The sequence below is a fragment of the Myotis daubentonii genome, chromosome 1 (genome assembly GCF_963259705.1).
Source record: "Myotis daubentonii chromosome 1, mMyoDau2.1, whole genome shotgun sequence".
Taxonomy (NCBI): Eukaryota; Metazoa; Chordata; class Mammalia; order Chiroptera; family Vespertilionidae; genus Myotis; species Myotis daubentonii.
In genome coordinates this window covers 100,651,910-100,672,950 of record NC_081840.1, presented here as the reverse complement: position 1 = coordinate 100,672,950, position 21,041 = coordinate 100,651,910, and the positions used below count along the sequence as shown (strand labels likewise).

Below are 21,041 nucleotides of genomic sequence, written 5' to 3'. Positions count from 1 at the left end.
CCAGGCCTTTCTTATGCAAAAGGCTCTGCGCACAGCTTGGGTGGGGCAGGGTCTCGGAATCAACAGGGTGGAGCAAACAGCTATGGCAGATCCTCAGTCCTACCTTAAAAGGCCCCTTGTCTCAGTGTCCTGGTAATTGCTGCAAGCACCTCTGAAAAAAGCCGCCCTCGAGTTCCGACCAATGCCAGATAGACCAGTTTCTCCCCGTATGAGTTTGGGTCCCCAGAGACTTGCCCGGAACTGGAGTTCAGAGCAATCGGGAGCTTGAGACTTCCTCCCAATTGAAAAAGATGACCGCATCCTCAGTTGCCCTCCCTTTCCACGTGGGCCTCTGTACCTCTGCACTTTACTTCTGCACCTCCTCCAAGTCTCAGTGTGCTTTTATCTTTCCTTCTATTGGTAGAATTTCCACTCAGCCAGCCTTCCTGTGGTTCTCGATGATGTCCGTTTTGTTTTTCAGTTGTATTTTTGAAGTGGTTTTACGAGGCTGCAATTTCCGGTGTTTACCTATGCTGCCATCTTGGTTTGTGTCTCAACTACATTTTTATTTGATGTTAAACCAGTCCTTGAATTAAAAAAAAAAAGTGTTTTTATTTGTTTGGTGAAGCTTCCTCTCTTATTAGTTTGAAAAGTTTGAAACCTACAATAAAGTAGAAAGAGTAATACAGTAAAACTTCATATACCAGAGATTTCTTGTCGAGTTACCAATTGTTAATATTTTGCCACATTTGCTTTATTTCTCTCTTCCTCCCTCCAACCCTCTAGTAACTTTTTTCTGGACTATTTGGAGCAGACAACATAATTATTCTCTCAACTATATGAACATTTTCCAGCCAAACCATATTTTTAGTGAAAAATAGATTTATCATAGAAAAATGTAATGCTGATATATTATTTAGTATACAGTTAATATTCCATGTTGTTCACTTATCAAATAATATCTTATGTAGTTTTTTTTCCTACAATGAAGGGTCTATTGTTTACTAGTATTTGTTATTATCTTTTTTAAGTGTGATATTTTATTTTTGATAATTCCAGTAAATTGTATATATGTACCATATCTTCTTTATCCAATCCTCCATTGAAGGACACTTTGGTTGTCTTAATGTCTTGGCCACCATGAATAATGCTGGGATGAATTCAGATTTGCAAATAAATATTTTCAAGTTTTTTTGGTAGATACTCAAAAGAGGGATTGCTGGGTAATATGGTAAGTCCATTCTTCATTTTTTTAGGAATTACCAAAGTGTTTTCCATAGTGGCTATACCAGTTTACATTCCCACCAGCAGTGAATGAGGGTTCCTTTTTCTTCACAACCTCTTCAACATTTGTTATTAATGCCAAAATTTCTGTTTGGGTCCGAGTTCATTGTCTCGCAAAATTGAAGAATGAATTCACAAAGAGATGAGCAAAAGTAAAGTTTTTTATTTAGATTTTCTTTTTTAAATTTAATTACAGAGGAGGGGAGAGGGAGAGGGAGAGATCTGCCTCTCCCTCTCCCTTCCTCTGTAATTAAATTCAAAAAATGTGAGAGAATCAATGATCGGCTGCTTTCTGCACACCTCACACTGGGGATCAAGCCTGCAATCTGGGCATGTCCCCTGACTGGGAATTGAACCATGACCTCCTGGTTCATAGGTCAATACTCAACCATGAGCCATATGGGCAGGGCCGAGAAAGTAAAGTTTTATTACAGAAAAACTCCTTGCTGCAGGAGGGAGGGTACCCAAGCGCGTTACCCCCCAAAGCTTCTTTGTCTAGAGCAGCGGTTCTCAACCTGTGGGTTGCGACCCCTTTGGGGGTCGAACGACCCTTTCACAGGGGTCACCTAAGATCATCAGAAAACACATATGTAATTACATATTGTTTTTTGTGATTAATCACTATGTTTTAATTATGTTCAATTCGTAACAATGAAATTGGGGGTCACCACAACATGAGGAACGGTATTAAAGGGTCGTGGCATCAGGAAGGTTGAGAACCACTGGTTGAGGTTAGTATGTGCCCTGCTAACTTCCCATTGGTAAATTCTAAGAATTCTGCCTTAGCAATATCCATACATTTTAAACTTCAGGGTTTTTGCTCATTTTCCCCAACCCTGTTTCAGCCCTGGACCAGCCCCATGGTTCTTGTGATTTCAAATGGGACACAAGGTGTGGTTGATGAACTGGTTTCTGCTCCCACAGGCCGGGTTCAGTCACTCCTCCCCTTTACATTCCTCTCCCCCATATCCCACCCCTAATTGACTACTCATTTCTAACTCCTCATTATTACCTATCTTGTTGTTAATAGCCATTCTAATAGGTATGAGTTGGTGTATTGTAGTTTTGATTTGCATTTCCTTAATAGCTAGTAAAATTGAACATCTTTTCATATGTGTTAGCCATTCATGTCTTCTTGGGGAGAGGTGTCTGTTTACATTCTCTGTCCATTTTTTAAATTGGATTGTTTGTTTGGTGTTGAGTTGTATGAGTTGAGTTCTTTATATAGTTTGGATATTAACCCCTTGTTGGAGCTGTTGTTTGTAAATATCATCTCCCATTTGGTTGGTTGCCTTTTTGTTATGTTGTCGGTTTCTGTTGTGCAAATGCTTTTTAGTATTTTATAGTCCTATTCATTTCTTTTTATCTTTACTTCCCTTGCCTTTGGGGTCAGAATCATAAAATGTTTCCTATGACCATGGTCCATAAGAAAACATAGCACTTATGTTTTCTTCTATGTAATTTATTGTTTCAGATCTATGTCTTTGATTCATTTTGAATTAAATTATGTACATGGGTCAAATTGTAATCTAGTTTCATTTTTTTTTGCATGTGGCTTTCTGACTGGCTGGTGGGCATGGCTTGGGCGTAGCAAAGGTATGGTCAATAATTTTCCCAGCATCATTTACTGAAGAGACTTTCCCTCTACCCCCTTTCCATTGTGTGTTTTTGGCTCTTTGTCAAAAATTATTTGCCCATATACCTGTGGTTTTATTTCTGGGCTCTTAATTCTGATCTATTGCTCTGTGTGGTCTTTTTTTCCACCAGTACCATTCTGTTTTGATTATCGTAGTTCTGTATTACAGTTTTGAAGTCAGGTGGTATGATAGTTCTGGCTTTGTTCTTTTTTTCTCAGGATTGCTATTCAGGGTTTTTTGTGGTTCCATACAGACCTGATAATTTGAAAATTCTATTTCTTTAAAAAATGACATTAGGATTTTGATGGGGATTAAACCTGTATATTGCTTTGGGTAATATGGCCCTTTTAACAATGTTGATTCTTCCAGTCCATGAACATGGAATATCTTTCCATTTCATTGTGTCTTTTTCTATCTCTTTAACAATATATATATACACTAATAAAGGACAAAGATGCTAATTGACCATACCTTTGCTATGCCCAAGCCATGCCCACCAGCCAGTCAGAGGGACTATATGCAAATTAACCCAACCAGGATGGTGGCTGGCAGCCACCAGCCTGCAAACAGCCATCAGCCCCTCACCCAGGATGGCCACACCCTCATTGGGGTGAGGGTCCTCACTGAGGGGCTTGGCCAGCATGCAAACAGCCATCAGCCCTTCACCCAGGCTGGCCAGGGACCCCAGCGGTGACCCCCACCCTGAAGGGGCTGTGGCCAGCCTGCAAACAGCCATCAGCCCCTCACCCAGGTTTGCCACACCCTCATTGGGTAAGGTTCCCTGCTAGGGGGCTGGGCCAGCCTGCAAACAGCCATCAGCCCCTTACCCAGGCTGGCCAGGCACACCAGCAGGGACCCCCACCCTGATCCGGGACACTCTTCAGGGAAAACCAGCTGGGCCCCACCCATGCACCAGGCCTCTATCCTATATAATAAAAGGGTAATATGCAAATTGACCCTAACAACAGAACGACTGGGAATCACTGGTCACTATGACACACACTGACCACCAGGGGGCAGACACTCAATGCAGGAGCTGCCCCTAGTGGTCAGTGTGCTCCCACAGGGGGAGCTCTGCTCAGCCACAAGCCAGGCTGACGGCTGTTAGTACAGTGGAGAGGCTCCCGCCTCCTCATCAGTGCTAAGGATGTCTGACTGCCTCTAGGCCTGCTCCCCGCTGGCAAGTGGACATCCCCCGAGAGCTCCTGGGCTGCCAGAGGGATGTCTGACTGCCAGCTTAGGTCCAATCCCCCCACCTCCCCCCCGCAGGGAGCAGGCCTAATCCAGCAGGTGGTCATTCCCTGAGGGGGGCCAGACTGCGAGAGGGCACAGGCTGGGCGGAGGGAACCTCCTGAGTGCACAAATTTTTGTGCACCGGGCCTCTAGTATCCTATCTAATAAAAGAGAAAAATGGTAATTGGCGTACGACGATACCCTTTTCATTGGCTAATCAGGGCTATATGCAAATTAACTGCCAACTAAGATTGGCAGTTAACTGCCAACTAAGATTGGCAGTTAACTGCCAACAAGATGGCGGTTAATTTGCATATGTAGGCACAATGCAGGGAGGCGAAAGGGAAAGCAGGAAGAAGCCCCCTGCCACTGACAGTGATTGGAAACCCAGGGGGGAGCTAAGAGCTGGGGGGCAGGGCAAAGGCGGCCCCAGGGCCGCCTTTGCCCTGCCCCCCAGCCATGATCAGAGGATCAGGTGCCTTTTCCACCCTGGCCAGTGATAGCAGGAAGTAGGGGTGGAGCCAGCGATGGGAGCTGGGCACGGTCGAAGCTGGCAGTCCCGGGAGCTAGGGGTCCCTTGCCTGGGCCTAAAGTGGAGCCCACGATCGCGGGGCCGCTGCAGCTGCGCGTCCCTGCTGCCCGAGCTGGACGCCTCAGCCAGAGGCGTTAGGCCTGGGCAGGGGCGGAGCCTGCAACCACGGGGAGCTGGGGGTCCCCTGCCCAGGCCTGACACCTCTGCCGGAGGCCTCAGGCCTGGTCAAGGGGCCGATCCGTGCCGGGAGCCGGTCCATCCTTGCTGTTTCACGGGACCTGGCATATATGGCATACGGTTCTTAATATGTTTGCTCACCTTCTTGGCGCTGTGTTTTAACCAAGGTCACCTCTCGGAGAAAGGTTGAATCCCCAGGTAGGGATTTTCCCCTGAAGTTAGGGAGGGAATAAAACCCCTCAACTAAGTGCCAGGCGGGTAATTAATCACTTTAACTATGAACAATCATGCTTAAGCTACATAATCTTTACTCCCTGGAATGGAGATAAGAAACACCCTAACCTTTGGAATAGAGATTGATAGGATTGAATCAACTGGTATAAATACAGTTGTAACAAGACAGAAAGAAACAGAACTTAGAACACAGAATTCAGAAGACAGAACCTACACGTAGCCTGGAGACAGAAGAACTTCGCTGGAGAGAACATGGCAAAAGATCCTGGACTGAACCTGACTATAGAACCTGGCAGGAGAGCCTGACTGGAACCTGGTGACTGAACCTGGCTGGAGAACCTAGCAAGAGAACATGGACACCAGAACCTCTCTGAGGATCCTAACCAGAACTTCACTGGAGATCCTGAACAGAACCTACCTGGAGACCCTGACAAGAGGAACCTCGCCATGCTGATCAACTGAACGCTGCCTCCGTGTCATTCCTTCTTCGCTGACTCCATCTACACCTTTGGGGACCCCTGGAACTGCTGGGGTTGAACCCCAGCAGATCCGGTGATTGGTGATCGGAGGGTGATGAGGGTCAACTCCTCTGGCCGAGGCATCAGGCCTGGGCGGGGGGCGGAGCCGGGGATTGGGGGGATATGATGGTCCCCTTGCCCAGGCCTGAAGCCTGGGTCAGAGGCGTCAGGCTTGGGTGGGGGGTGGAGCCAGCAATCAGAGGGAGATGGGGGTCCCCTGCCCAGGCATGATTCCTGGGCCAGAGGCCTCAGGCCTGGGTGGGGGCCAGAGCCAGTGATCGGGGGGAGATGGGGGTCCCCTGTCCAAGCCTGACATCTCTGGCGGAGGCGTCAGGCCTGGGCAAGGGCCGATCCTGCGATTGGAGGGTGATGGGGGTCAACGCCTGAGGGCTCCCAGTATGTGAGAGGGGGCAGGCTGGGCTGAGGGACACTCCCCCCCACACACACACCCAGTGCACGAATTTTGTGCACCGGGCCCCTAGTCTATATATAATTGTTGATAGTATTACATCTACTTCTTTTGATAATGCTTTATAGTTTTTAGTATATAGGTCCTTCACATCCTTATTTAAGTTTATTCCTTGGTATTTTATTGTTTTGGTTGTAATTGTAAGAGGAATTTCCCCCCACCTCCATTTCTTTTTCTGAAGTTTCATTGTTTGTATATAGGAAAACAGTGGATTTTTGTGCATTGATTTTGTATCCTGCAACTTTACTGTATTTGTTTGTTTCTAATAGTTTTTGGTAGAGTCTTTAGAGTTTTCTATATACAGAATTATGTCTTCTGCACAAAATGACACTTACATATGTCTCCTGAAGGCAGCATATGGTTAGGTTTTGTTTTTTGATCCACTCTGCTACTCTCTCTTTATTGGTGAATTCAGTCCATTTAGCGTAATTATTGATGTATGAAAATTTCCTATATCCATTTTATCTTTTGTTTTTTGGTAGCTCTATACCTCCATTGGTTCTTTTTCTTTGTGGTTCTGTCTGTTTTTCTTTGGTGATATTCCATACTTCACTTTTTTTTCTCTTTTTTTAAGCTATGTGTCTCTGTTTTGAGTTTTTGTGTGTGGTTACTATTAGGTTTATGAAAAAGAAAATTTCATGTATATAGTAGCTCTTTTTCTTTTAAATGCATCTGATGTCCATCCTCCTTTGCAAAGTCAGACCTCCACCCTCTCCCCTTTTATTGTCACAAATTGTCCCTGTTTTTGTTGCCACAAATTATCTCTAATTATGCTTTAAGTTGGTTTTTAATGAAAATATTTTTTAAATTGATTTCAGAGAGAAGAGATAGATAGAAATATCAATGATGAGAGGGAATAATTGATTGGTTGCCTTCTGCACACCCCCACTTGGGGATTGAGCTGCAACTCAGGCATGTGCCCCAACTGGGAATTGTGCCCTGATAGAGAATTCAACCCTGACCTCTTAGTTCATAGGTTGACGCTCAACCACTGAGCCACACCAGCCAGGTTATGTTGTAAGTTTGTTGGTGAACTTACTCATAGTGACCTTTTGTTATTTGTTTCAGGTAGAATAACCCCTTGTGTATTTCCTGCAATAGGGGTCTTCTGATGAATTCCCTTTGTTTCTGTATGTACAGAAAAGTATTTCTTCTTCATATTTAACCCTTTTTGGTCCAATGTGGAGGCTGACTCGACAGACCAGGCGCTAGGAGCAGGTCCAACATCGAGGCTGAGGTCAACACCGCAAACCGGTTCAACATTCAATACCGTCAATTAATTTGGACCAGACTGTTTGAATTCCAAAAATAAAATTGGACTGCAGAGGGTTAAAGGATAACCTTACTGGATATATTATTCTTCGCTGGTAATTTCTCTCTTTCAGTAGTTTGAATATTTGGTCCCACTTCTCTTCTGGCTTGTAGAGTTTCTGCTGAGAAGTTTGATGATAACGTAATGGGCTTTCCTTTATATGTTACCTCCCCCTCCCCCTAACCCCCTGACTGCCTTGAAAATTCTTTCTTTGTTAAAAAAATTAATTTTTGACAGTTTTAATGCAATGTGCCTTGGAGAAGGCCTCTTTGGATCGAAATAACTATGTGTTATTGCTTCTTGGATTCAAGGATCTTGCTCTTTCCATAGGTTTGGGAAGTTCTTATCAGCTGTTTGTTTGAATAGGCTCTCTGTTTCTTCCTCATTTTCTGGTATGCCTATTATTCTTATACTAGAGGCCCGATGCACGAAAATCATGCAAGAGTAGGCCTTCCTTCCCCTGGCTGCTGGCACCGGCTTCCCTATGGCACCTGGGACCCAGGCTTTCCTCGCAGCCCCGGCTTCGTCCAGAAGGTCGTCTGGTGTAATTAGCATATTACACTTTTATTATTATAGACTAGGGGCCCGGTGCACGAAATTCGTGCACTGGGTGTGTGTGTGTGGGGGGGGGGAGTGTCCCTCAGCCCAGCCTGCCCCCTCTCACATACTGGGAAGCCCTCAGGCGTTGACCCCCATCACCCTCCAATCACAGGATCGGCCCTTTGCCCAGGCCTGACGCCTCTGGCCTAGGCGTCCGGCCCCAGGCAGCGGGGACCTGCAGTGGCAGTGGGGGGGGGGGGGCGCGATTGCGCGGGCTCTACCCCTGTCCCTGCAGGATGCCTCTGGCCTAGGCGTCCGGCTCGGGCAGCAGGGACCCACAGCTGCAGTGGCCCCGCAATCGTGGGCTTCGCTTTAGGCCCAGGCAAGGGACCCCTAGCTCCTGGGACTGCCAGCTTCAACCGTGCTCAGCTCCCATCGCTGGCTCCACCCCTACTTCCTGCTATCACTGGCCAGGGTGGAAAAGGCACCTGATCCTCTGATCATGGCTCGGGGGCAGGGCAAAGGCGGCCCCAGGGCTGCCTTTGCCCTGCCCTCCAGCTCTTAGCTCCCCCCTGGGTTTCCGATCACTGTCAGTGGCAGGGGGCTTCTTCCTGCTTTCCCTTTCGCCTCCCTGCATTGTGCCTACATATGCAAATTAACCGCCATCTTGTTGGCAGTTAACTGCCTATCTTAGTTGGCAGTTAACTGCCTATCTTAGTTGGCAGTTAACTGCCAATCTTAGTTGGCAGTTAATTTGCATATAGCCCTGATTAGCCAATGAAAAGGGTATCGTCGTACGCCAATTACCATTTTTCTCTTTTATTAGTATAGATAGAGGCCCAGTGCATAAAAATTTGTGCATGCGGGGGGGGGGGGGGGTTCCCTCAGCCTGGCCTGTGCCCTTTCACAGTCCAGGAGCCCTCAGGGGATGTCCTATTGACAGCTTAGGCCAGCTCAGGGAGTGGGCCTAAGCTGCAGTCTGGCCTCCCTCTGTGGGAGGCAACCAGGCGGTCTGATCAGGGGACGGTGCCGCCCCCACCCCCCGCCACCGCCGCTGGCCTCCCTCTGTGGGAGGTGACTGTGCAGGCGATCGGGATGGCGCTGCCCCCATCACCCCGCCGCTGCTGCCACTGCCGGCCTCCCTCTATGGGAGGCGATAGGGCAAACCTATCAGGGGACGGCGCTGCCCCATCACCCCGCTGTTGCTGCCGCCGCCGCCACCGGCCTCTTTCTGCGGGAGGTGACCAGGCGGCCAATCAGGATGGCACCAGCCTGCGCGGCCTGCCCCCCACCCCCCTGCTATTGTCCTTCTGCCGCCACTGGTCCCTGCTGCGCCCTTCACCCCCATCGCCGTCCCCTCCCTCTGCCCACTGGCAGACGCCTTGGCTGGCCTGGTGCTGCCTACTCGCCGGCCCCGCCCCCCGCTGACTGGTTGTTCAGCCTTTCGGTCAATTTGCATATTACGCTTTTATTATATAGGACTAGAGGTCCGGTGCACAAAAATTTGTGCACTTGGGTGGATCCCTCAGCCTGGCCTGTGCCCTCTCGCAATCTGGGGCCCCTTGGGGGCCCCTTCCCCTTGCTGCTGGCACCAGTTTTCCTCCGGCACCCGGAACCCAGGCCTTCGCTCTTCGCCGGGAGGGGCCCACGTGGTGGGCAAGGGGCTTAGCTCTTTTAAAAATACTTCTGAATGTTTGGTAAATAACCCTGTAGGAATCTACTTTCTGAAACATGCTGGTTGTTAAGGGCTGATTTGGGTAATCAACAAAATGTATGTTAAAATCCTAATCCCCAGAACCTCAGAATGTACCTGTATATGGAGATAAGATCTTTAAAGAGGGGATTACATTAAATTGAGGCAGTTCCAGTGTGACTCTTAGCCCATCTCACTGAAGTCCTTATAAGAAGAGGAATGTTGGGGTCCAGCCCCAGCACGTCCAGAGGTTCCCAAAGGTGTGGACGGAGTTGGGGAAGAAGGAATGACACAGAGGCAGCGTTCAGGTGATCATCATAGCCAGGTTCTCTTTTTATTGTCCTGTTACATCTATATTTATACTGTTTGATCCTATAAGCATGCCTCTATAAGCTTTTTTTTTTTTTTTTGCCGAGGAGAGCATGGGGTCCGTTTATTGGGGGGGGTCAGTCAAAGGGGGAGCTGGCTAGGGTGGGGTAGGGCAGCAGCTTGTCTGGCCCCCGAGAAACCCAACTCGAGTCCAGAGCCTCAACCACTTTGAAGCCAAAGTCTTCCTCCACCTTTATCTGCATGGGGGCCAGCTCCGGGGTCAGCGGGACTCCGGCCCGGCACCCTTCCTGTGGCACTTGCCGCCTCTTCCAACCACTGGGCCCCTCACCAGGGGCCGGGCTGCTGGCTTCTGCAGGCGCTGGTGTCCTCCTGGGCGGGGACAGCCCCTTCTCCGGAGGCTCGCTCTCAGCGTTGCCTGGGGTGGGGGCATCTGTGCCCTGGCTGCCCTCGTCCTCCAGTAAGGTGGTGAACTGGCTGGCCCAGTAGTTGTCGCCGTAGGAGTCCAGCACCCTCATGAGGAACCTCCGCTCCTGCTGGAGTCTCCATGTTATCATCTGTATCTGATGGAGCCTGTTTAGGACCCGCTCGTTCACCTGCTCAATCTCCCTGCAGCCCGACCCAGCACCTGGTACTTCCTGCGATTGAGTTCCCCTTGGCACCGTGGCCGCTGGCCTTGGGCTGCCTCCTCCTCTTCGTCTCGCTCCTGGAGGCTGGAGCTGCCCAGACCCCTAGACACAAACTCCACTTCGGTCTCAAGCTCGCTCTCCAGGATGTGACCACCGAACAACAGAGGCAGCGCCAGCTCTGAGCAGGGAGATGCTGAGAACTCCTCAAAGCCCACGGCTGCCATGGACCCCTCTCTCTGCTCCAGCTCCATTTCTCCCTGGCTCCCCGCAGAACTTCCAACCTTGCAAGCCTCTTAAAGTGCAAAACGACTCGCCCCATCTGATTTCATGACCAGGCACACAGGCCCCAGCCGCTAAGCCTCCTGGGAGTTGTAGTTCTCTATTTCCCGCTCGCTTTCCTCACCCCACCCCCACCCCGAGTCTCTGCTGAAAGGCCCTGCTTGCTGGCCTAACGCTGCTGGCCAGGCATCTGAGTCACCTCCATCTTTATTCCTGTCCCGACACCGCGCAGTCTGACCATGGAGACTCTCCACTTGGGAGGCCCCTGGGTCTCCTTCTGGGGCTGGGGATGCGCCACTGCCTGGGCACCGGATCGCGTGCCCCGACGGCGACACAGCCCCGGCCACTGGGTCTCCTTCTGGGGCCTGGCTGCGTCGCCCCGGGCCCAGATTGCATCTCCAGGAAGGGATGCAGTCTGGCCTCTGGCCCCGCCTCTGGGTGTTCTCCGATCACTGGTGATTGGTGATCTGAGAAGCCCGGTGGGGCAGGGAAGAGGCGGACATCCCCTCTTCCTTACCCCATCCGGCTTCTCCAATTACTGGTCCAGGGCTGGCAAAGGCGGCCCAGTTCTCCGACTCTTGGCTGCCACCTGGGTTCCAACACCGGCAGGTGGCTTCTTCCATCCTTCCCCTTTCGCCTCCCATCATTGTGCCTATGTATGCAAATTACCGCCATCTTTCTTGGCAGTTAATTTGTGTATCACCCTGATTAGCCAATGGGAAGCGTATCGGAGGTACGATTAATTACCATGTTTGTCTATTGTTAGATAGGATTGCTCTTTCTGATGGAGTCAGATAGTTTTCTTAGAGTTCTTATATATCATTTTTATGCTTAAATCTCTTCTTCCCTCTGTATCTTTTCTAGATTTCTCTCTTTGATACCACTAATCCTTTCCTCCATCTGCTTTGCTCTATTTCCTATGCTTGCTTGTTCATTCTTGATCTCTTATCAAGTTCTTCATCTCCAGAATTTGGTTGCTTCTTTTTTAAAGTTTCAGTCTTTTCAGTATGGTGTTAATTTCCTATGCTTATATGTTTTCTGAGTGCATTAAATTGCCTGTTTGTATTTTCTCACATTTTGTATTTTCATAACTGCAGTCTTGAATTTGCTGTCATTTATATCACACATTTTTATGTCTTTAAGTTTGTTTTCTGGAGATTTTTCATTCTCTTTCTGAGCTGCCTTGCTACCTTGTTTATTTGTGGCATTTGATAGATTTTTTTTCTCTGTCCAGGCATCTATGTATATGAGTGGCATTTCTCTAGCAGATTAATGCAAAGGGGTCTTTCTCTTATTTTCTAATAGGTGGTACTAAATCACAAGTTTTGTGTTTTTTTCAGTCCTCATCTGAGGATATTTTTCCATTGATTTTTTAAGAGAATGTAGAAGAAGGAGGGAGAGACAGAGAGAAATATTGATGTGAGAGAAGCACATCAATTGGTTGCCTTCTGTATGCACCTCGACCAGAGCTGGGGAGGAGCCTATAATCTAGGTATGTTTCCTTGACCGGAATTGAATCCGGGACCTTTTAGGCCACGGTCTGACGCTATCCACTGAGCCAAACTGGCTAGGGCACAAGTTGTTGATACATATATATATATCTGTGAGATCCTGTGTTGTTCTCTGTAGCCAGACACTTTCCTCACTGTAGCTGTGATGTCTGGTGGTGGGGCGGGCTGGGGAGCTGGCCAGCTCCTTTGCTGTTTTGCCCTCCTAGTAATGGTGACCTTAATCTCCATGGGTCCCCCCTGTGCCCTGACCCCCAAATTGATTACAGAGTTCACCCTTTGTTCAGGGAAAAAAATGATTCTGTATACCAGTTCTCGTGTTTGCAGATATTGTGCCCCATAACCCAACACCAAGGGTGAAGGGAGGCTGCCTCTGGGAGGCTACGGGTGATGGCAGGGCTTTGTAGCTTTGTTTCTCTACCTGTAATGCCCACCACCTAACAACTGTGCCTGAGCTCAGTGCTGTGTCCTTGTCAAGGTCTCTGCTCAGCAGAAGCTCATACTATTTGCTTCTGCAGGAATGCCCATCAGATCTCTTTGCTCTTCCTGGCTGAAGGGATTGTCAACCAGAACCGGATTCCTCCCCTCTCCAGGCTGAGCCCTGCCCTGAGCTCTCTGATGCAGGGCTGTATTGGTGGCTCATTTCAGCTCTCCTGCCTTCTTGCCTCCCTCTTTTTCTCTCACTTGCCCACCTTTAGATGTTTCAATGAGTGGATCTCTCAGGCATGCTTGTGCGTTGAGCCAGGGACTTCTTTGTTGAGTTATAATTATTGAAATTGTGGAAACTTTAAGGGGAGAGACCAAGGGAATCTGTCCTTTGACGTCCTAAATTAAGTTTAGGTGGAGTAGTCACTGGAGGGGGGTGATGGGGCTCAGGTACTGGTGATATTCTGCTTTTCCATGGAAGTCCTTGTTAGCTGATGAGTGAAAACTTTTGTTTATAATTTTATTATGGTGAACTTTTCTAGATTTGCATTGATGTTATAGAATGACTATTATTAATTTCACCTCAGCACGTACAGTGTACCATTTAAAAGGGTGAAAAATTTGTTTTAAAAATTAATTCTTCAAATATATTTAGGATATCTTAGTACTTAAAGTCAAATAAAATTTATTTCTTAGATTTTCAACTGCTGCATACTTATATTATTCAAAGAAGAAAATTCCTTATGTTTCTGACTATTTATAGCTTCTTTCATCAGAAGAAAACTGCCACAGCATTTGTTACAGCCAGTCAGATAGTCAGTGTGGTTCTCCTCCAAGGGGTTGGTCAGAAGAGTTGGATGAACGTGGGCATACCTTATATACCAGTGACTATACTAATGAAAAGGTACATTCTTTTTTGTCATCTAGTTTTCTTGGTTGAATCCTCTCATAAAGTCATTGTGTACTAAAAGTTTAGTAGTATTTAAAAAACTCATGAAAATATTCTTCATTGTAATTCTGTAGTTATGTAAGTTGACATGAAAACTCAATGTAACTACTGACTCAGGTTTTAAACTGCTTACAATTACATTGATTATTTTTATGGTGTCAGAACCCACTTAGAACAGACCTTTTTAAGAGTAGGCCTGTTGAGTGTCATTCTGTTTAGACTTGTTGAATAAAAATACTTCTTTATATACTTGTCCTTGGTGTCCTTGCAGGATTGGTCCAGAACCCTCCTCTTCCCCACAGATAACCATAATCTGAGGATGCTCAAATACTGGCGTTATATAAAATGGCATAGTGTTTGCAAATAACCTATGTTTGTATATGGGCTAAAGCTGGACCTGCCTACACATCACTTCATTCATGTGGATTCAGTGTAGTGCTCGACACATTGGAAAATCCAAATTTTGCTCCTTGGAACTTTCTGGGAATTGGGGTTGGGGGGTTTATTTTCAATCTGCAGTTGGTTAAATATGCAGATGGGAAATCTGCGGATTCAAAGGGCTATTTTTCATGGAGAATAGATTTTGGGAATAGTTTTCTTAGTATGTTGTTATGATATACTGCCTCACTTCCTACACTCATTTTTCTTTCATAACCAAGTTATGTAAAACAAAACCCATGAATCTAGTATTTTATGAATAATTAACTAGTTTGGGAGAATGCATATTGAAATTTTATGTGTATATTACATCTCTTATCATCAGAGAAGGTAACTGTTTAGTTGGGCTGGTTTAGAGAACATGCCCTTGGGAATGAATGGAGGTAGGCTTTTATTTCTCATTTCTGCTTTAATTATTTGACACTAGAACATAAGGAATCAGTAATATTTATATATATTACAGTCAAGATAATATATTTGTATTAGCAGTACTTAGTCTGTTCCCCCTCATATTCTCTGTATTATATTGTATGAAATATTTTTCTATTATTATTTAATCATAATAAGTAAGATGTGTTGCCTACATGAAGTTTGGCTTAAATTTTTTAGTAGTTTTATACTTAAAGATTGAAGAAAAAAATCTTTTTATTAATTTCTCAACCCTGTTTTTTAGGGTGGGTGTCGCCCTGTGTTCAGTGCATATATATGTGTGTGTGTATATATATATCTTTATGTTATATATTTCTTATGTTGTTTAGTGGTACTTGAACCCCTAGCTTTACTTTGGAGGAAAGAGAGAGAAAATAAACTTAATTTAATATTGAGTTTATTTAATCTTACCAAACTTAAAATGTAACTAATAGCATAAGATTGTTAAAAATTTCTTTTGAAGTTTTCTAAAGCAGGTAGAATACAATTCATAGGAATAATAACTAATATCTCTGGTTGTATAAACCTAAACTCACTTTTATTTAAATTAAAAAATAACACCTGTTCTGTTTTTATAGTGGCTCAAGCATGTTGATGATCAAGGTAGACAATATTACTACAGTGCTGATGGATCTAGGTCGGAATGGGAGTTGCCAAAGGTAATAAACCTTGATACTGACTTTCTATTTGAAAATAGTAGGTGAAATAATATGAAAATTGTTTATTATTCTGGTTTGTTTTCTATATTTTAGCTGTAATTCCAGTTTGGTCCTGAGATAGTATCAGTGTAGCTTCCAGTTAATCCACCATCATTTTAGAAAAAACTCGATCCTACAGTGACTATTTGAATTCCCCAAATCATCATCCAAAAAATGAAACTAGACTACCTTCTTACACTACACACAAGAATAAACTCACAATGGATTAAATATTTAAATGTTAGTAGCAAGACTGTAAATATTCTAGAAGAAAACATCAGCACTAAAATATCCGACATCTCATGCACTAATAATTTTTCTGACATATTTTTTCTGGCAAGGGAAATAAAAGAGGAAATAAACAAATGGGACTACATTAAACTAAAGAGTTTTTGCACAGCAAAGGAAAACATCAGCCAAATGAAAAGACAACCCACTGAATGGGAGAACATATTCACCAGTGATACATCTGATAAGGGGTTAATCTCTAAAATATATAAATAACTGGTAAAACTCAACACCAAAAAAACCCAAACAATCCAATTTAAAAAATGGGCAAAAGACCTGAATAGACACTTCTCCAAAGAGAACATACAGATAGATGGCCAATAGACATGTGAAAAGATGCCCAACATCACTAATCATCCACGAAATGCTAGTTAAAACCACAAAGAAATATCACCTCACACCTGTCTAAATGGCTGCTATCAAATAATGTATCAAACTGTAATAGTGGTGAAAAGGGACCCCTCATGCACTGCTGGTGGGAATGCAGATTGGTGCAGCTACTGTGGATAGCAGTATGGAGTTACCTCAAAAAGTTAAAAATGGGACTACCCTATGACTCGGTGTTTCTACTTCTAGGAATTTATCTGCGTAAACTTGAAACACTAATTCAAAAGAATATATGTACCCCTATGTTAATTGCATCATTATTATAATAGTCAAGATTTGGAAGCAGGCCAAGTGTCCTTCAGTAGATGAGTGTATAAAAATGCTGTGATACATTTACACAATGGAATACTACTCTGCTATAAAAAGGAAGAAAATTTTACCCTTTAGAATAGAATGGATGGACCTGGAGAAGTGAAATAAGCCAGTCAGAGAGAGAGACAAGTACCATATGATTTCTCTCGTGTTGGAATTTAATGAAGAAAGTGAACTACCACACAAAATGTAGACAGACTCATAGAGAGCACAACTCTGGTGGTTTGGGGGTGCTGGTAGGGGTGAAGTGATTGAGTGAAAAATAAAAATAAAACAGAACTTAAGGACATGAACCGCAGTATGGTGATTATAGAGGGGGGGAATTGGAAAAGGGCATAGAGGGATAAATGATGATGGGGAAAAATGTAAATAAAATTAATGAAATATAAGTCAGTAAAACATTTGTTGATTTAAAAAAATTATCATTAATTTGTACTTTTGGATTTGATTCTGACTAAAGGTCAAACCATATTACTCTTTGAACATTGAAGTTGTGCCAAGCACTGAGATCCCTGCAATATTATATTCCTAACATTAACAGAGCAGTTAAGTGATACACTAGCAACAGTTTGGGCTTTTTTGTTTTTTAAGTTTTCAAAAAATTAGATATGAAATGGTATAACTTTATTTTCCAAATTTAATCAGAATAAAAGAAAACTTTTAAGTGAGAAATTAATATTCTAAGCTTAATATGGCTGTTTCACACTCTTAGAAGAATAGAGAAATGCATAATAAGATTAATAATACTTCTGTTTTTCAAATGTGCCAAGAAGTAGTTGAAGAATATGTTAGGTGTTACTTTATAAAACTGATAGCATTTATAAAACCAATTTAATCATATTTAGTGATTAAATTGGAAAGAAAAATATCTATGGATACTGATGGCTAAAATATGTAATATCCTATGTGCTGGGATAGGAATGTATTTTGAGGCTATAACTGTTCAGTATTGAAAACTATGTAACAGTGGTTGATTCTGTTAGGCTGACAACTGGGGGTAGATGCTCAACGTACAGGTATGGGAACATGGAACAGACTGATGAATCTCAGAGAGAAGCGGGGAGGGCAGGGAGAGATTAACCGAAGATCTTATATGCATACTAAAGGCCTGGTGGGGTCCCTCGGCCTGGCCTTCGGGGATCGGGCCAAAACCGGCAGTCCAACATCCCCTGAGGGGTCCTGGATTGCAAGAGGTTGCAGGCCAGGCTGAAATTCCCCACAGGTGCACGAATCCGTGCACCAGACCTCTAGTAATATATGAGATTGGATTTTGACCTAAAAAGCTAGAAGAGAAATCTGATGAAATTCTGTTTGACTGAAAATTATCAAATATAGAAGACTAGTATTTCATTAATACAGTATTACTTATATATTTTAAACATACAGTGTTAAATTTTTTGCTTCTCTTGGCAAATTTGAATTGTAGCTCTTATTAGTCTGATTCTCTGGGTTAATGACATCAAACTAAAACTTTTTTTTGAGTGATTTTTTTTTCCTATGTCAGGGTCCACTGAAAGGGGAGACTCCCAGAATGACTTTAGATAAGGGTTAATTTGGAACCTTTACTTAACTGGTAGCTAAATATCTCTATTGGGTTTCTTACTAACATCTATACTTTCCTTGGTCAGAAGATGTATAGGTTCAGTATTAGGAAACCAACTTACTTCTGAAGATGCCCTGGGTGAAAGAAAGAAGGGAGTCAAGGGGCTGCATTATATCAAAACCCTAAAGCAGGGATGGGAAACCTTTTTTCAGCCAAGGGCCATTTGGCTGTTTATAACATCACTAGGGGCCTGGTGCACAAAGATTCGTGCATAGGGGGTGGATCCCTCAGCCCGACCTGCACCTTCTCCAATCTGGGAGCCCACAGGGGAGCCCTCTCCAATCTGGGAGTTTCTGTCTGTCTTTGCAATCATATGAGCGAACTGTCTGAGACCCCAACCCAGTTTGGTTTTGTGCTCAAAGAATAGTAGAGGTCTTTTTTTTCTTTGCTCCATTGGTGGAGATTTCCTAGAAGTTGCAGGATATCTTCCTTTTAATTTTTCCTTGACACTCTGACTTTACTTATGTCTCTTACATTTGCTGCCCCTCCATCCCACACCTGCAACAGTAACTTGCTCCAGGCTCATTTTGCTCTAGTATCTAGGAGATCCCACAATGCATCTGCCACCAGAACTACGATTCCCAGCATTCCTGGTGCTCCCCGCACTCTGGGCTTCTGCTTCCGGCCTAGGGGCTGCCACCAGAACTATGATTCCCAGAATTCCTGGTGCTCCCCGTGCTCTTGGTTTTCACTTCTGGTCCAGGGGCTTCAGAAATGAAAAGGACTGGGAACTTCAGCTGCTGCCAGGCAGGGCTGACAGGACTGGACACTCCAGTGGCGTCCCTGGGACCCAGGCCGCTCGGTGCCTGCGCGCTGCCCACAGGCCCTCCATGGCGATGTGGAGGGCATTCCTGCCCCACCCCCGGCTGCTCGGCACCTGTGAGCATAGGCCCAGAGTGGCTGGGGGTGTTCCAGGACCCCGGTCATTCCAGGCCTAGCGTGGGCCTACAGGCTCAGAGCGGCCTGGCTCCCGAGGACATCTGTCCCCAGGACCCAGGCTGCTTGGCGCTGGCGTGTGTGTGAGCGACTACCCCAACCCAGGCCACTCGGCGCCTGCGTGTGCAAATCAACCCGCCATCTTTGGAGGGTTAATTTGCATACTCACTCCTGATTGGCTGGTGGGCATCATGGATGGACAGTCAATTTGCATCTTTCTCTTTTTATTAGTGTAGATTCCTGGGCCATACAAAATTATCAACTTAAAAATTAACCTGCTATATTTGGTCAAATATTTGACTCACCCTTAATGCCTTGGCAGGGCCAGACCAAAAGATTTTAAGGCTCTTGGGCTGGATGTTCCCCACCCCTGTCCTAACGGGTAATTAGTTCTACAGCAGTAGAAATGGAAGGTTATTATGACCAGTGTTGAGTTATTAGTTTTGTGATACTATCTTATTTTCTTCTACCATTTTCCACTTAGGATAAAGTGTCAGAAGGTCTTGCAGTTTCTTGTACTTACAATGAAATTTCATATGGAGAGGAGGCTTGAATTGGGTACAGTGTGAATCTATATATATAATCTATAATAATAAAAGGGTAATATGATAATTAGACCAGATGTCCTACTGGACGTCGTTCCGGACAAAGCCAGGGCCGGAGAGAAGCCAGCCTGTGTCCTGGGTGCCTCCGGGTGGCCGGAGGGAAGCCAGCCTGTGTCCCAGGTGCCAGAGGGAAGCCGGTGCTGGCAGCCAGGGGAAGGAAAATTAACCTGCTATATTTGGTCAAATATTTGACTCATCCCTAATGCCTTGGCAGGGCCAGACCAAAAGATTTTAAGGCTCTTGGGCTGGATGTTCCCCACCCCTGTCCTAACGGGTAGTTAGTTCTACAGCAGTAGAAATGGAATTTCGTGCATCGGGCCTCTAGTAGAGAAATATGCAAATTAGCCCAGATGCTGTAATGCGATGACTGAATAGCAGGGACCTGAGCAGCCGCAGGCTCCCAGGGCCGCCAGCCCCCGAGTGCCAGCACACCCTCAGGCCTGGAATAATGACGCATTCACAATGAGCCCAGAATCACTGCACAGGGGGCTGCAGATCAGGGGGGCTGAAGATTGGGGGAAGCTGCAGATCAGGGAGGCTGCAGGTCAGCGGGGGGGGGGGGGGGGGGGCGGCTAAGGACCAGGGGTTTGCGGACCAGGGGAGCTACAGATCAGGGGGGCTGTGGTTGGGAGGGCTGCGGATCTGGGGGCCTGCGGCACTGGGGACCCCAGCTCCAAACCCAGATCCTGGCCTCAGGGCTGCAGCTGTGGCTGCTCTGCCCAGCGGGGAGCCCCACAATCTGCCCCCACAGACTCAGGAAAGCCAACAGGTCTATGGGGATGGCCAGGAAGAGGCCTCGACTGGCGCCCTTTACTCTGTGAGGAGGGCCCCGTGGATTGGAGTTGGGGGTCAGACCGTGACCAGCGATCAGTGTTTGAAGAGGGAGCCTTCAGCCCTGTGAACTTTCTCTCCCAATGAAGCTCTGGCTCCTCCCTGCACACAGGCCCTGCCGGGCCTGCATGACCACTGCCCACAGCCACTGGTGTCTGCAGTCCCATGTGGGACCGTGAACCGTGTCTGAGCCACTCTGAGGTGGAGCCCATGTCACCTCTTTAACGTTTTCATTTTTGCTGACTGGACTTTTGCCTTCTGAGGCGTAGAAGCCAGGACGGTGGGCGCTGTGGGCTAGAACCAAAAGTTACATGATAGCAAGTTTTGGTGAGGATGTGGACAAATGTAGGGAGGGCGCTGGGGGCACCAGTCAAACCTCTGTGGGGCTGGCCACAGGCTGCATTGGGCTTTGGGAGCCAAGGGTGGAAGAGCGAGGTCCAGGAGCAGCTTTGGGCCATGGCTGTTGTGTTGACTGTGCTGCTCCCTACAGGCCGAGGTGAGTGGTACCCAGTGGGTGGGAGGGGGCACCTTCTCTGAATGAAGCTGTCAGAGTCGTGAAGCTCCTGGGTGACCGTCTGCGGGCTAGAACCAAAAGTTACATGATAGCAAGTGTTGGTGAGGATGTGGACAAATCTGAGCCCTCATACACTGCTGTCATAATGGAAATGGTGTGGCCGCTCCTATAATGATTATATTAGTCACATAGGACCCTGCAACCCGCCACTCCGAGGTATACACCCAAGTGAGGCAGCCCGTCACAAACACCCATTGTGTATGGTCCCATTCCC

The 21,041-nt window shown here is 46.1% G+C and overlaps 1 protein-coding gene and 1 pseudogene across 12 annotated transcripts in view; one reads left to right on the top strand and one right to left on the bottom strand.

Moving 5' to 3' along the window:
* Positions 1 to 21,041, top strand: part of ARHGAP12 (Rho GTPase activating protein 12) — a 198,214-nt gene that overhangs the window by 115,172 nt on the left and 62,001 nt on the right. For 9 of the 12 annotated variants that reach the window (XM_059712539.1, XM_059712558.1, XM_059712549.1 and 6 more), the window contains 2 exons: positions 13,541 to 13,681; positions 15,172 to 15,252. The exons of 1 other annotated variant lie outside the window; for it this stretch is intronic. In XM_059712539.1, the coding sequence (XP_059568522.1) occupies positions 13,541 to 13,681; positions 15,172 to 15,252 (222 nt within the window). The remainder of the gene's footprint in view (positions 1 to 13,540; positions 13,682 to 15,171; positions 15,253 to 21,041) is intronic. 2 more of the 12 variants (XM_059712566.1, XM_059712585.1) reach the window with 1 other exon arrangement.
* LOC132226102 (TCF3 fusion partner-like) lies at positions 9,609 to 10,815 on the bottom strand (annotated as a pseudogene).